We start from the raw sequence: 16,774 nt of genomic DNA on the forward strand, positions 1-16,774 counted from the left end.
CAGTCTGCAAAGCAGGAATTCAGCAGGAAAATGAAAGCTGCAGAAAGAAAACCACCACAGTTGATTTAGAATACATATACTTTAGAAACCACGATTTCTAGATATGATTTAAGTAGTTATTTGTAATCATACAAATAACATTTTATCCCAGCAATTCATTTGTGAAAAACTAGGATTCATAATTTGAGAAATATGACTGTGTACTCTTAAGGATTAGAGCAGTACTTTAAAGCTCCTTATTTCATTAAAACAAAATCTATGAACAATCACCCTTCTTTGGGCTTCACTTTTATTTATTTATTTTGGCCGTGCTGGGTCTTAGCTGCAGCATGTGGGATCTTTGTTGCAGAATCTTTTAGTTGCAGCATGCAGACTGCTAGCCGCCGCATGCGTGCGGGATCCAGCTACCCGGACCAGGGATTGAACCCTGGCCCCCTGCATTGGGAGGGTGGATTCCCACCCACTGGGCCACCAGGGAAGTCCCTGGGCTTCACTTTTAGAAGATTTAAAAATCATCAAATCTCAGTTTAAAATGAATCTTAGTGTTTTAACTTTAGACACCAAATTGAAAATAACTGTTTTTAAACCTTTAGTCTTATAAATAATAGACTTTAAAGTTACAATAAATTCAAAGAAATGTTCTAGAGCCCGTAAAGGGTCAAATAGTAAATATTTTCTGAGGGCCATATAGTCTCTGTTGCAATTACTGAACTCTGCCACTGTAGTATGAAAGCTGCCTTGGACAAGAGACAAATGTGGCCTGGCTATGTCCAGTAAAAACTTACATAAATAGGTAGTTGGCTGTAGGTCATAGTTTGCCTACTTCTGCTCTAAGTAACAGGAAGCTATCAGAGGTTTATAAAGCATAACTGTGGCTGTGTTTCCATAAAACTGTATTTATGGACACTGCAATTTGAATTTTGTGTAACTGTCATGTGTCACAGCAATATCACTTTTCCTTTTCTTCCCACAAACATTTAACAATGTAAAAACTATTCTTATTTGGTGGACTGTACAAAAACAGGTAGTAGGAAGGATTGGCACAAGAGCAGTAGTTTGCTGACCCCTATTTAAGAAGTTAGTGCAATATGCCAGCAAATTGGTAGAGAAGGCAAAAATCAAATATGAACACGTCTTGCTTAGTTCTGGCATTTGATCCTGGGCAGGATAGGCAACTATCTCTCAAGCTAACAGTGTGACCCTGGTTAAGCTCTTACTACCTGCAATTCAATTTCTTCACATCTTAAAAGGTGGAATTAAGAGAACTTGTCTTATGAGGCCTAATAAGAATTGAAATGACATTTATAAACAACTAGTACAATTTCTTACACTCAGCAGTAGTAAATGCTAACCTGCTATATTTTATTTATTACCTTTGCCAAATTGATGCTTTAGGGAGAGAAAGAAATTTTAACAAGAAAAAAAAAGCCAAAGGAATGAATAACTTGTCACATTCATTTACTAATTTTCAGAAGACATGTAATTATGTAGAAGGCAAACAGCAAAAACTGAAATCAGTTACTTCTCGTGAGATGCTAGCATTACACGTTTAAAGAAAAATATAATTTGCTAATATAAAGAAGATTTTTTGAGCACTAACTTCGTGCCAGATGCTATTCTAAATGCTTTTCACGAATTACTTCACTTAATCTTAAGAATTCTGTGAGGCAGATAGGATTACTATGCCCTCTTTGCAGATATGTAAGTAAGGTTCAGTTAGGTTATGTAACTTGCTGCAGGTCACATAGATAAGTGGGGATGTAGCCTGGATTCCAACGGAACCAATTTTGCTTCAGATACTCTTTAACAGTTGAAAATATGAGGAAGAAAAAAATCACTAAATTATCATCTCGGAGAAAAACACTATTTTAGCTAAATGGAAAAGACTTGCCGCGTGTATTGACATATCCGAAATGAACGTATCTTTAAATCTAGAGAAAACATTTATGTTTAGTTTGAATAAGAGGGTCAGTGAAGGGAAATTATCCTGACTGCTGCTGCGGATCTCTGAAATAGGATTAGGACTCAGCCTGAGGGAATCTACACCCAGGAGTGGCTAGGAGGCCGCCAGCCAGAGTTGCCTAGGTTTGAGTTAAGGAGTTAAGACTTCCTAGCTGGGATACCTTGAGGGACTTAATCTCCTTGGGCCTCAATCATCTAAATGGGTAACACGAGGAGAATTAGAGAGCTAGGAAAAGCCATTTCAAAGGACTTGGTGAATTGGGACTTCCCTGGCGGTCCAGTGGTTAAGACTCTGCGCTTCCACTGCAGGGGGCCTGGATTCCATCCCTAGTCAGGGAACTTAGATACTGCATGCTGTGCAGCATTGCCAAAACAAAACAAAACACAAAGGACTTGGTAAATAAAATAAGGTAGAAACCAACTACAAAATGGGACTAAGTAATCTGCTAGAGACAAAGGATGCGTAATGAGAAAATATGCAATTTAGGTGCATGACCTAAAAAACCTTAAAAAAGCAGAGAGATGCAAAAAGGCCCTGACATCTTACAAAGCAGAGAAAGTGATAGATCCAATGTAAACCTCAGTTAAAACTGAAAAGCACGTGGCCAACCCTCACCTACTGCGATTAAAAATAAGAGGACAATCCCTACCTCCAAACCAGTTCCTACAGTTTCATCCAATTCCTGACAGTAATCCCCAAACCAAACCATAAATTTACTTTCCTGAAAAGCGGAGGAAACTTACCCACGGACCCAAGGCTATCCGGGTGCTCTCACTTAGACCATCGCTGCGCGCTCTGAGCCCACTCGCCCGCCGCGCGCCGGAAGTCGGCCGATGGGATCCGGCGCGCATGCCCCCCGCCCACCCGCCCGGCTTCGCTTCCCCATTGGTCGGTGTGGCCAGTGGGCCCCACCGCGAGGTAATCAGGAGTGATTCCCTCCCGCTCTCGGGCGCGGCCTGAACCTCCCCCAGAGCAAAGCTCCCAAGCCCTAGCGAGTTTACAATGTAACAGTGTAGTGTCAGGTGCCACGTAACGTCTCTTCGCTTCTTCCAGAGCCTCCTGAGCTCTGAGGAGGGGGAGCACCAAAATGCTTAACCCATGTTCAGCTAATTGTGTGTTGCTCACGAGTCAGGACTGACCAGCTACCGTGCAAAAGTCTCGTGACACGCCTGGCTCCTGACGAGATTAGAATGCACCAAGGTTTGAACACACGTGGTTCAGGACCTCTGGCCTAATGCTAAACCGAAAAAAAAAGCCGAGGCCAATAACAGGATGCCACGGGAGGCAGATGGCGGTAAAAACGTATTCTTCGTATGGGGGCAAGCGCTGATTAATGTTTTCCCGGATGGATCTCCCTGCCGAAACTCGGTGCCATCCGGAAACGTTGGAGGCCCCGGTCAAACACCATTTTGCCCTCCTTGATCCCTTTCCTCACGGAATTTAATCTAGGGTGTTTAGTGACCAAAATAAACCTCTTAAGGCCCCTAAACACGGCTGAAGACTGACAGCTTAAGCTGACAGTCGCCGCTAAAGAGACTTCTCCTGTAATGGCGCCTGCGTCAGTCACTAACATGGCGGACATAGTCGTGCGCGGCGCAAACGTCAGCAGCTCTACCCCAGACGCTCAGAAACAGCGGAGGAGAGTGGGGCCGTGCTCACTGATTGGTTCAGAGGCGGAGCGTACCGGACTGGGCGCTCCCCCAGGAGCCAATCAGAACGGCAAGAGACGGAATTGGCCGCTGCGCCTCCTCCCGAGGCATGCTGGGAGCCTGGAGGACTAGTGAGGAGGAGTTGAGAGAACGGAGCGGACGCCATGGCGACCAACATCGAGCAGATTTTTAGGTCTTTCGTGGTCAGTAAATTCCGGGAAATTCAACAGGAGCTTTCAAGGTAAACGCTTCCCAGGCTCTTCTGCTCCCAAGGGACCGATAGGGCCTCACGTAGACGTCCGTGGCACCTTTCTTCAGGGACGCTGTCGTTCCTCGTCTCAGGCCCGGCTACAGCCCCGCCTGGGCCTGGGATCCATTTTCCGGCCCCCCCCCCCATCCCCGTCCGCTCCCTCCCTTCCCAGCGAGGAACTTCGCCCTTTCCGAGGTAATCCCAGGTTCCCTCTTCTAGAACCGAGTTAGGAGGCTCAGGCTTCTCCCCCGTTTGGTCATCCCCTACCATTTAGCTACTGTAGGCCTGGTTGTCCACCAGGGACGGGCCTAGTTCCTTCCTCAGCTCCTCAGCCGCCGCGGCGCTTCCCCTCCCCCTCTCTGCCTCCGCGGATTTCGCCGGCCGGTGTCTTTGACCGGAAAGGGGTCTAACGGCCGTTTCTTGGGTAATCTTAAATCCGCTTTATTATTGCAAGCTTCAGACCATTTGGGGGTCGGGATCCTTTAATTAGATTATTTGGGTCCTACTGTTCTGTGGCTTCCACCAGGTAGCATTCTAATAGTTTAATAGATTGGAAATTTAAATTAAAACAGCTCAAATTAATGTTAGCTACTTTGACAGAATATTCGAGGTGAGCATGGAAGGGGACTTTGCATTAGTGATAATTTTTTTAATTTAGCAAGCGGAAAGTGGACTTCATGTGTAGCTCCAAATATTTTTGCCGACCCTGACCCAATTGACATATTTGACCAACACGCTACTTTTGTCATTGCTACTGATTTACCCTTGCTTCCCCACAATTTGAATGGGAAGAGATTTTCAAAGAAATACTTAATTACTCAGAAACGAAAATCGCGTGGGTCATGTTGTTGTTCAGTGATTGCCTTTTTGCTTTGTATAACGTAAATATTTGTTCCGAGTTCAAATGTATTGCTGGCTGTATTTTAGAAGTTGAGAGCAAGAACCAGACGTAACGTGAATTTGAAAATCAGCCGAAAACGCATTTGTAAACTGAGCGCTCAAATTAACATAAGGTTATTGGGGCAATGATACAGTATTGCTGTAATATTTTTCCAGGGTATATTGTTTTTTCATTGGGAAATAGATCCTCTCATTGATTTAGTTGCTTTTTAAAATTTTGTTATATGCTGGTTATTTTTAGGATGATGATAAACGACCTGAGTCAAGGGAATATAATTTTCCTGAAAACTTTTTTGTAGTTGCATATATTAAGTAGTTGTGTTTGCTGGTTGTAATGTCTTTTTTCTATACCTTTTAAAATTCAGTTTTTGTGTTAGAAGTGTTATTGTCGTGGAAAGTTTAGAAAAAAGGAAAGAAAAATTTAAAACACCACATGGTCATTGATCTTTATGTTCTTTCATTTTTTTCTTGTGCGTACAGATGCACGTTTTGTGAAGTGTGATCATCTTGTTTTGTGTTGGTTGTTTTTTCACCTATGTATTGTGAACACGTTTGTGTTTTATCAGTCTCAGTAGTCTTTGAAACATTGTTCATGGCTCCATAGAATTCTGTTGTAGGACTGTATTGATGGATATTTAGGTGCTTTGAAATTTCCACCCCTTTGCAGCAGTTCAGTAAGCATCCTCACAGCTTTAAGATGATTACTTTGTTATAGACTGACAGGTTGTTTTTTTTAGCCCTACTTTTCTGATTTTTAAATCTGTGGCCTTTTTAGTAAGGTACGCACTGTGTAAGTGCTCAGGAAAAATGTAAAAGAGCTCCAGGAAGAGAGTTTAAAAAGAATATTAGATAAAGCAGTTTATTACTAGGGGAATATTCAGCTTCTTTTCAAATACTGTGCTATATATTGTCAGTATCAAAACAAGTTTTTGATTATTTGCCATTTCGATGAACTATAGTTCCTTTTTTCTCATTTACTTTTATGAACATGGGTTTGGGTGAGGAGACTGACTTTTAGACAGTTTAAGTTATTATATATAGATGGTTGAGTATGAGCTCTGGTTTTGAATACCAGCTTTACCTCTTAATTAGATGTATGATGTACAGCTAGGTTTTTTTGTCTTCTCTGTGCCTCATTTTCCTCATTTAAATAATCAGAACAATAGTGCTGATCTTAGAGTTTTGTTAGGATAAATGAATTTAAAAATGTAGAACCGTCTAACCCTAATTAATAGTTAATAAATGTTAAATATTGCTATTGTATGATTAATTGTATTAGAAAACCCAATGTTCTTTAATAACACTTGGTTAATTATTGAATTTTTTTGGTTTTTGACCAGACTTTTATCAGGTAGTGGAGCATAATTGTCGACCCATTTTGCTACCTAAAATTTAAGTTACATTAAGTCAAATGTGCTGTTTAAAGTATTTTTCAAAACAATTTTGTAAATTTACACAAAATAGTACAAAAGACTAAGCAAATGATATGTTTTTATGTCTGTTAAGATTCTTGTGTTCCTGTGAATTGAAAGTATGTTAAGTGATTCATTTACTGTTAATATGAGTTGTTTTACATGATTTTTGATAACTGGGTGAAAATTATATAAATGTATTTTTCCTTTTCAACATTATGGCATTTTAGCAAGTCTGATCAGTCTAAACCTGATCCAGTGCTACAAGTTACCCTTTTGACTTAATGTGTCGGTGGCTGAAGTTGTATTCCTTGATACTGCTGATAGTGATTGTGATCCATGCACAAGTGTGGCTTTACTGTGGCTATAGCTTCTACCATAATGTTAGGTCATGTATTTTTCTTTGGTTTTGTGATTGTGATCTTAATAATAATTTTCCTCCCCTGAGATAAATATGCTGGTTGGGGAGTGTTTTGTTAAAAAAAAAAAAAAAAAGATGAGCTTAGAAACCTGTTTGAAAGACTTTTTCTTAACTTTCACAGTTCTGAAAACTTTAATCGTGTGAAAATAAAAATGTACCAACTGTAAGTAGATAGTGTTAATGAAGCACTATTGATGGGGAATAGCATCCAAAATAAATAAAAAATGGTGAAGTGTACAAATAAAGATTGTTTTAATCAGTTGAGTTACAAATATTAATTTATTATATGGCATGATAAAAATATTAATGAATTTTGGTAACTTTTCTTGTGAAGTGGAAGGAGTGAAGGCCAGCTCAATGGTGAAACAAATACACCTATTGAAGGAAACCAGGCAGGTGATGCAGCTGCTTCTGCCAGGAGCCTACCAAATGAAGAAATAGTTCAGAAGATAGAGGAAGTACTTTCTGGGGTCTTAGATACGGAACTACGATATAAGCCAGGTAAGTTGGAGATAATCAGCTGTCTTGAAAACTTGAAGATTTTTTTTTTAATAGTTAACAGTAGTATTTGATTGCAGGGTAGTTAAGATGTTCATTAGATTTAAAACTTCAATAAGTTTAATTTTTAGTTTAATTGATTTACTGAAGACTTAAGTATTTTTTTGAAAATACAGTTGTACTGGAACATGAGCATCGATGCATTTGTTTACTTTGCTGATGGAATATAACTATCTTCCTTTGGTTTAGTCTTACAGTGCCTCAGTGCCAGGATTTTGAATGTGGGTTTTCATTGAACAGTTGTATAAATGTCAGTTTTGGAAGGTACAGGAGTCCGGACCATATCTGTAATGATTCTAAAACCCTGGAAGGTTTTATTTTAAAGCTCAAGATTAGAGATGATCTTGTTTTTGTGTCTACTTCTCTTAAAGGTGCAATGAATGGAGAGGAATCATTGCTGGGTATTTAGCATTTGGGGAATTGATTAAATAACTGATGCTTAGAAATGAAGGGTTTATGATCAACCACAAAAATAACAATACTGTTTAGTTTTGGAAATGGGGGGGCCATGGTATGGGTTTTGTTTTTTTAATTTTTAGTATAGAGTATGGTTAAAAAAAATAGCATAGACTATAGGCTTGCTTAGATTCATGGCTCTAGCAACTTTTTCTTGAAGTATAATGTAGCTAACATTTGGTACATAATAAACAATTAGTGGAAAATGATTAATTTTGCTTTGGAAGAGATCTTGTCATGTGTTGATTTGCTTTCTCCATAATCTTGATGACCTGGATTTCTGATCAACTAAGATCACTAAGGTTTATCTAATATGATATTGGCATTAGAGTAAATCTCATCTGGTTACAAAGTGGATTATAAACCACTTTTTCTTTTAGATACGCAGATTGAAATGTTCTTAAGTTACATATTAAGGGCTGTACGAATTTCCTTCTCCAAATGACTTTATTATCATTTTTAAAGTAGAAACATTAAAAAAATTGCTTCTTAGTAATTTAGAAGAGTATTGGGGGGAAGATGTTATTTTTATTAGAATGCAACATGGGTGAAAATTCAGGTTCCGTATTTTACATTTGTTGTTCAGACCTTATACTATAAAAGCAATCTCTGGCATTTGCTGAGGGCTTACTTGGTGCTAGGCATTATTCAGTGTACTTTGTATGTTTTAACTGAGTTCGTCCTCTAACTCTGGAAGACAGAGTGTCAGCGGTTTGGCCACGTCTATTCATTTAGTGAGTGGTGAATTGATTCAGTATCCAAAAGCAGACAGTGTGTTCCAGAGCCAGTGCCATGTTGCTTTCTGTATAAATAAGGGTGATAAAATAGTCACAAAAGTTTTTTAATGTGTGTTTTTGTGGAAATTCTAGTAGTTAATAATATGAAAGATATTCATCGTAACTGTAGTTTAAAAGTAATTTGCTGTATAGTGAGAGCTGGAGAAAGTAATTGTTTTAAATGAACATAGTAAAAACACATCTTAATGTAATTCTAAAAGTTTTTGTAATAAATTAAGAACTTATTTTTAACCCAGGCTTCAGTTGTAAAAGAAGTATTGGAAAAGTGTCAGTCTTCAGACAACTGGTTTATGGAAAATAGTTTATTTAGTAACCTTTTGTTTAACAAGAAGTGTTACGGTATCTTAACATGGGATGTATGTTTTGGTTTATACGACTTATCTAAATCTATTTTGGGGGATATTTGACAAAATTAATTTTCCTAAATTTCAGACTTGAAGGAGGCTTCCAGAAAAAGTAGATGTGTGTCTGTACAAACAGATCCTACTGATGAAATACCTACCAAAAAGTCGAAGAAACATAAAAAGCACAAAAATAAAAAGAAGAAAAAGAAGAAAGAAAAGGAAAAAAAGTATAAAAGACAGCCAGAAGAATCTGAATCAAAGCCGAAATCACATCATGATGGGAACGTAGATTTAGAATCAGATTCCTTTTTGAAGTTTGATTCTGAACCTTCAGAAATGGCACTGGAGCATCCTGTAAGAGCGTTCGGCCTATCTGACACCAGTGAGTCTCCTGCACTTGTGCTAGAACCTCCTGTAGTATCAATGGAGGTATTAGAGCCACACACCTTAGAAATTCTGAAGCCAGCTACAAAAACTGCAGAACTGTCAGTTGCATCTACATCAGTAGTTTCAGTGCAGTCAGAGCAGTCTGTAGCAGTAATGCTGGAACCATCCACGACAAAGATTCTGGATTCCTTTGCAACAGCACCAGTGCCTACTACAACAGTAGTGCTAAAGTCATCTGAGCCGGTTGTAACAATGTCAGTGGAGTGTCAGATGAAGCCTGTGCTGAAATCTTTGGAGAGCACACCTCCAGAGCCATCAAAGATCATGTTGTTAGAGCCTCCAGTAGCAAAAGTGCTAGAGCCATCAGAAACCCTTGTGTCATCAGAGACACCTACTCAGGTGCACCCTGAGCCAAGCACATCGACAACAATGGATTTTCCAGAGTCATCGGCAACTGAAGTGCTAAGATTGCCAGAGCAGCCTGTAGAAGTACCATCGGAGATTGCAGATTCATCCATGACAAGACCGCAGGAGATGCTGGAGCTGCCCAAGACCACAGCGTTGGAGCTGCAGGAGTCGTCGGTGGCCTCAGTGATGGAGTTGCCGGGGCCACCTGCGACCTCCATGCTGGAGTTGCAGGGGCCCCCTGTGACTCCAGTGCTGGAGTTACCTGGGACCTCTGCTACCCCGGTGCCAGAGTTGCCAGGGCCCCTTTCTACCCCAGTGCCTGAGTTGCTAGGGCCCCCTGCGACAGCAGTGCCTGAGTTGCCGGGGCCCTCTGTGACGTCAGTGCCACAGTTGTCGCAGGAATTGCCAGGGCTTCCAGCACCATCCATGGGGTTGGAGCCACCACAGGAGGTACCAGAGCCACCTGTGATGGCACAGGAGTTGCCAGGGCTGCCTGTGGTGACAGCAGCAGTAGAGCTGCCAGGGCAGCCTGTGGTTACAGTAGCAATGGAGTTGACCGAACAACCTGTGACGACGACAGAGTTGGAGCAGCCTGTGGGGATGACAACGGTGGAACATCCTGGGCAGCCTGAGGTGACGACGGCAACAGGGTTGCTGGGGCAGCCTGAGGCAGCAATGGTGCTGGAGTTGCCAGGACAGCCAGTGGCAACGACAGCGCTGGAGTTGCCAGGGCAGTCTTCGGTGACTGGGGTGCCAGAGTTGCCAGGGCTGCCTTCGGCAACTAGGGCACTGGAGTTGTCGGGGCAGCCTGTGGCAACTGGGGCACTGGAGTTGCCTGGGCAGCTCATGGCAGCTGGGGCACTGGAGTTCTCGGGGCAGTCTGGGGCAGCTGGAGCACTGGAGCTTTTGGGGCAGCCTTTGGCAACAGGGGTGCTGGAGTTGCCAGGGCAGCCTGGGGCGCCAGAGTTGCCTGGGCAGCCTGTGGCAACTGTGGCGCTGGAGATCTCTGTTCAGTCTGTGGTGACAACAACGGAGCTGTCAACGATGACCGTGTCGCAGTCCCTGGAGGTGCCCTCGACGACAGCGCTGGAGTCGTATAATACGGTAGCACAGGAGCTGCCTACTACATTAGTGGGGGAGACTTCTGTAACAGTAGGAGTGGATCCCTTGATGGCCCAAGAATCCCATATGTTAGCTTCTAACACCATGGAGACCCATATGTTAGCATCCAACACCATGGACTCCCAAATGCTAGCGTCCAACACCATGGACTCCCAGATGCTAGCGTCCAACACCATGGACTCCCAGATGTTAGCCTCTAGCACCATGGACTCCCAGATGTTAGCAACCAGCTCCATGGACTCCCAGATGTTAGCAACCAGCTCCATTCCCAGATGTTAGCAACCAGCTCCATGGACTCCCAGATGTTAGCAACCAGCTCCATGGACTCCCAGATGTTAGCAACCAGCACCATGGACTCCCAGATGTTAGCAACCAGCTCCATGGACTCCCAGATGTTAGCCACTAGCTCTATGGATTCCCAGATGTTAGCATCTGGTACTATGGACTCTCAGATGTTAGCTTCCGGCACCATGGATGCTCAGATGTTAGCGTCTGGTACCATGGATGCTCAGATGTTAGCATCTAGTACCCAAGATTCTGCTATGTTGGGTTCAAAATCTCCTGATCCCTACAGGTTAGCTCAGGATCCTTACAGGTTAGCTCAAGATCCCTATAGGTTAGGTCATGACCCTTATAGGCTAGGTCCTGATGCCTACAGGTTAGGGCAAGACCCCTACAGATTAGGCCATGATCCCTACAGACTAACTCCTGATCCCTATAGGATGTCACCTAGACCCTATAGGATAGCACCCAGGTCCTATAGAATAGCTCCCAGGCCATATAGGTTAGCACCTAGACCCCTGATGTTAGCATCTAGACGTTCTATGATGATGTCCTATGCTGCAGAACGTTCCATGATGTCATCTTATGAACGCTCTATGATGTCTTATGAGCGGTCTATGATGTCCCCTATGGCTGAACGCTCTATGATGTCAGCCTATGAGCGCTCTATGATGTCAGCTTATGAGCGCTCTATGATGTCCCCTATGGCTGAGCGCTCTATGATGTCAGCTTATGAACGCTCTATGATGTCAGCTTACGAGCGCTCCATGATGTCCCCGATGGCTGACCGATCTATGATGTCCATGGGTGCTGACCGGTCTATGATGTCTTCATACTCTGCTGCTGACCGGTCTATGATGTCATCGTACTCTGCAGCTGATCGATCTATGATGTCATCTTATACTGCTGATCGTTCAATGATGTCTATGGCAGCTGATTCTTACACCGATTCTTATACTGATACATATACGGAGGCATATATGGTGCCACCTTTGCCTCCTGAAGAGCCTCCAACAATGCCACCATTGCCACCTGAAGAGCCACCAATGACACCGCCATTGCCTCCTGAGGAACCACCAGAGGGTCCAGCATTACCCACTGAGCAGTCAGCATTAACAGCTGAAAATACTTGGCCTACTGAGGTGCCAGCGTTACCTCCTGAAGAGTCTGTGTCGCTGCCTGAACCTCCTGTGAGTCAAAGTGAGATTTCAGAGCCTTCAGCAGTGCTTGCTAATTATTCAGCGTCAGCATCAGAGCCTTCAGTGTTAGCATCAGAGGCTTCCATGACTGTTCCAGAACCACCACTGGAGCCAGAGTCTTTGGTCACATCAACACCTGTAGAGTCTGCTGCTGTAGCAGAAGAGCATGAAATTGTTCCAGAAAGACCAGTGACTTATATGGTGTCGGAAACTCCCACAACATCAGGTGAACCGACTGTGTTAACATCAGAGCCTTCTGTTATGTCAGAGGCAGCAGAAACTTTTGATTCCATGAGGGCTTCAGGACATGTTGCCTCAGAGGTATCTATGTCCATGCTGGAGGCAGCAGTACCTATTCCAGAGCCATCACAGAGCACTGTAGATCTGCCAGCCATGGCTGTCTCAGAGCTACCAGCTGTGGCTGTCCCAGAGGAACCAGCTGGAACTGTCTCAGAGCCACCAGCCATGGCTGTTCCAGAGCCACAGGCTGAGGCTGTGCCAGACCCAGCGGCTGTGGCTGTCCAGGACCCACCGGCTGAGACTGTCCCAGAGCCCCTGGCCTTGTCTGAGCCAGAGCATATTACCATTCCTGTGCCAGTTGTTTCTGCCCTGGAGCCTACTGTGCCTGTCCTGGAACCAGCGGTGTCAGTCCTTCAACCTAACGTGATTGTTTCAGAACCATCTATTTGTGTCCAAGAATCCACTGTGACAATTTCAGAGCCTCCTGTCACTCTCTCAGAGCAGACTCAAGTAATACCAACTGAGATGGTTTTGGAGTCTACACCAATAATACTGGAGTCTAACGTTATAAAAGGAATGAGTTTACTATCTGGCGATCAGAATTTTGCTCCAGAGATTAGCATGCAGGAGATTCCCATGCATTCAGATGAAGAGCCATGTGCTGAAGGACACCTGAAGAATGATTCTTATGAAACTGAAAATGGTATGAATATAGACCTTAATATTAATAGTCACTTAATTGCTAAAGAGATGGAACATAACACAGTATCTGCTGCCAGCACTGATGCTCTTGGTGAAACTGGTGAGAAAATTTTGCCAACCAATGAGACTAAACAATGCACAGTATTGGATACCTGTCCTACTGTTAGTGAAACTGATGTAGGAGGGGCTCTGTCTTCTACTGGTCCCCTTGCTCTTGAACCTGATGCAGTGGGAACTGGTAAGGGTCTTGAATTTGCCACAGTATCTGCTTTCAGTTCAATTAGTAAATATGATGTTGAAGTATCGTTAACTACTCAAGATACTGAACATGACATGGTAATTTCCACCAGCCCCAGTGGTGGTAGTGAAGCTGACATAGAGGGACCTTTACCTGCTAAAGACATTCATCCTGATATACCAGCTAATAATAACTTTGTCACTAAGGATGCAGAAGGATCATTACCTATACAGGAGAGTGACCAGACATTAGCAGTGGCTCTCAGTCCTAAAGAAAGTAGTGGAGAAGATAAAGAAGTACCTCTCCCTACTAAAGAGATATTGTCTGATTCAGGATTTTCTGCCAACATTGATGATATTAATGAAGCTGATTTAGTGAGACCATTACTTCCTAAGGACATGGAACGTCTTACAAGCCTTAGAGCTGGTATTGAAGGACCTTTACCTGCAAGTGAAGTTGAACGGGATAAATCTGCTGCCAGTCCAGTTGTAATTAGTATACCAGAAAGAGCTTCAGAGTCGTCTTCAGAGGAAAAAGATGATTATGAAATTTTTGTAAAAGTTAAGGACACACATGAAAAAAGCAAGAAAAATAAGAACCGTGACAAAGGTGAGAAAGAGAAGAAAAGGGACTCTTCATTAAGATCTCGAAGTAAGCGTTCCAAGTCTTCTGAACACAAATCGCGAAAGCGCACCAGTGAATCTCGTTCTAGGGCAAGGAAGAGATCATCAAAGTCCAAGTCTCATCGCTCTCAAACACGTTCACGGTCACGATCAAGACGCAGGAGGAGGAGCAGCAGGTCAAGATCAAAGTCTAGAGGAAGGCGATCTGTATCAAAAGAGAAGCGCAAAAGATCGCCGAAGCACAGATCCAAGTCCAGGGAAAGAAAAAGAAAAAGATCAAGCTCCAGGGATAACCGGAAAACAGGTAGAGCTCGGAGTCGCACCCCAAGCCGTCGGAGCCGGAGTCACACTCCGAGTCGTCGAAGAAGATCTAGATCTGGGGGAAGAAGGAGCTTCAGCATCTCCCCGAGCCGAAGAAGCCGCACCCCCAGCCGAAGGAGTCGCACCCCCAGCCGAAGGAGCCGCACCCCGAGCCGACGGAGCCGCACCCCGAGCCGACGGAGCCGCACCCCGAGCCGACGGAGCCGCACCCCGAGCCGTCGGAGAAGATCAAGATCTGTGGTAAGAAGACGAAGCTTCAGTATATCACCAGTCAGATTAAGGCGATCACGAACACCCTTGAGAAGAAGGTTTAGCAGGTCTCCCATCCGCCGTAAACGATCCAGGTCTTCTGAAAGAGGCAGATCACCTAAACGTCTGACGGATCTGAGTGAGTCATTTAAAAATTTAATGGTATTAGAGAATGATTTAAAGCTGAGTTTTTTCTGTGAGTCAAATGGGATATTTGGGGTTACTGGTTTAGGATAAATATTTCTATCTTTAAATTTTTGTAGTTAGGTTAGCTTCTGTTTAGAAAATGTAGGAATAAGTACATTTGTAATTAGCGTTTAAAAGACCTGCTTTGGAGTAAATTAGAACCAAGGTATTTCCATACTTGAATGCTTTGTTTTTGCTTTAACCATATTCCATAACTAAAAATGGCAAGTAGAAGTCCAGTTAAAGACAAGGCTAGTATCTGCTCAGGTTGTTATTGGATGTATTCGAACATAAATTCTTGCAGATAAGCCTAAAATCAAATGTTTCTTTTTTAATAAGTTACATGTCTTAAACTGGCAATACAGTACTGTTAAATGTTTGTGAAAATAATTCTGATTGGTATAATGGGTGATGGAAGTGAGTAGGGAATTTTGTATACGGGGAGTTAAAGTGATTTCAGTCTGCCTTTTAAAAGATGAAGTGTTCTAATTTCTCCTAATTTTAAAAAGTGTGCAGAGGTGATTAAAACTTGATGGATCATGCGTGACTACCTGTAATAATAATGGATAATTTATCATTAACCCAGTGGATTGGACATTTCCAGGTCAGAGTTGTCTAAAGAAAAAGATCTCAACAGAATCCTAAGGGAGAATGCATTCAGTTCAACAAATGTTTCTGAGTTCTTTTTTTATTCAAAGCAAAAAACAGTATATAATTCCTGGAGTGATTACAAGTTAGTAGAAGAGACACAGATTAAATGCATATATGTCTCTTTAACCAAATAGTAAAACTGCCAAAAAGAGTAGAATGTGATGATTGCTGTAATTACTGGTATAGATTAGGTACTTTGGGAGCACGGTGGAGAGGAATGTTAAATTCTGACTTAAGACTTGTTACTTTGAAGAGGTGGCAGTTTTGAACTTGGGCTCAAAGAGTGATTTAAAATGTTGTCCGAGATTAGAAGGAAAGTAATTTAAGGGGCATGATAGTTGTGGAAAATAAAGTAGGTTTGGGCAGGTGTGTGTCTTAATGTGTGTGGCAGAGGGATCATTATAGTTGTGTAGTCTAGCTATTTTGTATAGTGTTTGAATGGTAAGCCAAATGTGGACTTAATTCTTTTTTTATATGGGGCATTTGTTTTAAAACTTTGAGCCAGAGTGATTTCATCACAGCTGTAAGTTAGGGCAGAAAATTGATGCCTTTAATTTTGTTAGCATATGAAACATTAGATAATACAAAATGTACAGCGTTTTAGGAAAACTGCTTCTTATATTTTCCTCTTGCAGATAAGGCTCAGTTACTTGAAATAGCCAAAGCTAATGCAGCTGCCATGTGTGCTAAGGCTGGTGTTCCTTTACCGCCAAACCTAAAGCCTGCACCTCCACCTTCAATAGAAGAGAAAGTTGCTAAAAAATCAGGAGGAGCTACTATAGAAGAACTAACTGAGGTAAGCTAGACAGAATTTGTCATTCTTAAATGGATTATTCCAGTGATGTTGACTCTGGAGCGTGCCAAAACCCGAATTGTGGGCTGAACTGATAATGGCTGGCACCGAGTGGCCAAAACCCGAAATACAGACGTGGCAGCGGCAGAAGCTCTATTTAGCAGGCCATTATCCGGGATGGCTAAGCTCCGCTAGCTAAAAGTTACTTCCCATTACTTTTGCTTTCCAGTTTTAGAAGCCAAACTGACTGAGGAGTGGGACGGTTCGTTTGAATGGAGGAGGTGTTGAGTGAGCAACACGCAGAAGCTCGCCTACAGTTTCGTTTCCATTCACGACGTGTTCACTGATCGCCACGAGTGTACTGCATATACGCAAAGACACAGACAATCTTCAGAAATGATCTTTTGCCACCGGAGCTTGGAAATTAATGAGAATAGCTGGCCATTGCCTGAAAGGAACTTCTTTCGCATCAACATTTCGGGTTTTGGCTGTTTGGTACCAGCCATTGGTGATAATGGCCGGCCATTATCAGTTCTTCCTGCGGTTCGGGTTTTGGCAGTAACATATATATTTTAAACACACTTATTTTTGTTTTTAAGAATTTGATCTTTTCAATTGAGGCT

At 42.6% G+C, this 16,774-nt stretch overlaps 1 protein-coding gene across 1 annotated transcript in view; it reads left to right on the forward strand.

Moving 5' to 3' along the window:
* Window positions 1-3,302: 3,302 nt before the first annotated feature.
* The window catches only part of SON (SON DNA and RNA binding protein), a 30,820-nt gene continuing 17,348 nt past the window's right edge, over window positions 3,303-16,774 (forward strand). The window contains 5 exon segments of the mRNA XM_007469146.1: window positions 3,303-3,853; window positions 6,930-7,096; window positions 8,839-10,929; window positions 10,932-14,660; window positions 15,994-16,154. Of these exon segments, the coding sequence (XP_007469208.1) occupies window positions 3,777-3,853; window positions 6,930-7,096; window positions 8,839-10,929; window positions 10,932-14,660; window positions 15,994-16,154 (6,225 nt within the window). The 5' untranslated portion in view covers window positions 3,303-3,776.

Source organism: Lipotes vexillifer, unplaced genomic scaffold (genome assembly GCF_000442215.2).
Source record: "Lipotes vexillifer unplaced genomic scaffold, Lipotes_vexillifer_v1.1 scaffold829, whole genome shotgun sequence".
In the NCBI taxonomy this organism is placed as follows: domain Eukaryota; kingdom Metazoa; phylum Chordata; class Mammalia; order Artiodactyla; family Lipotidae; genus Lipotes; species Lipotes vexillifer.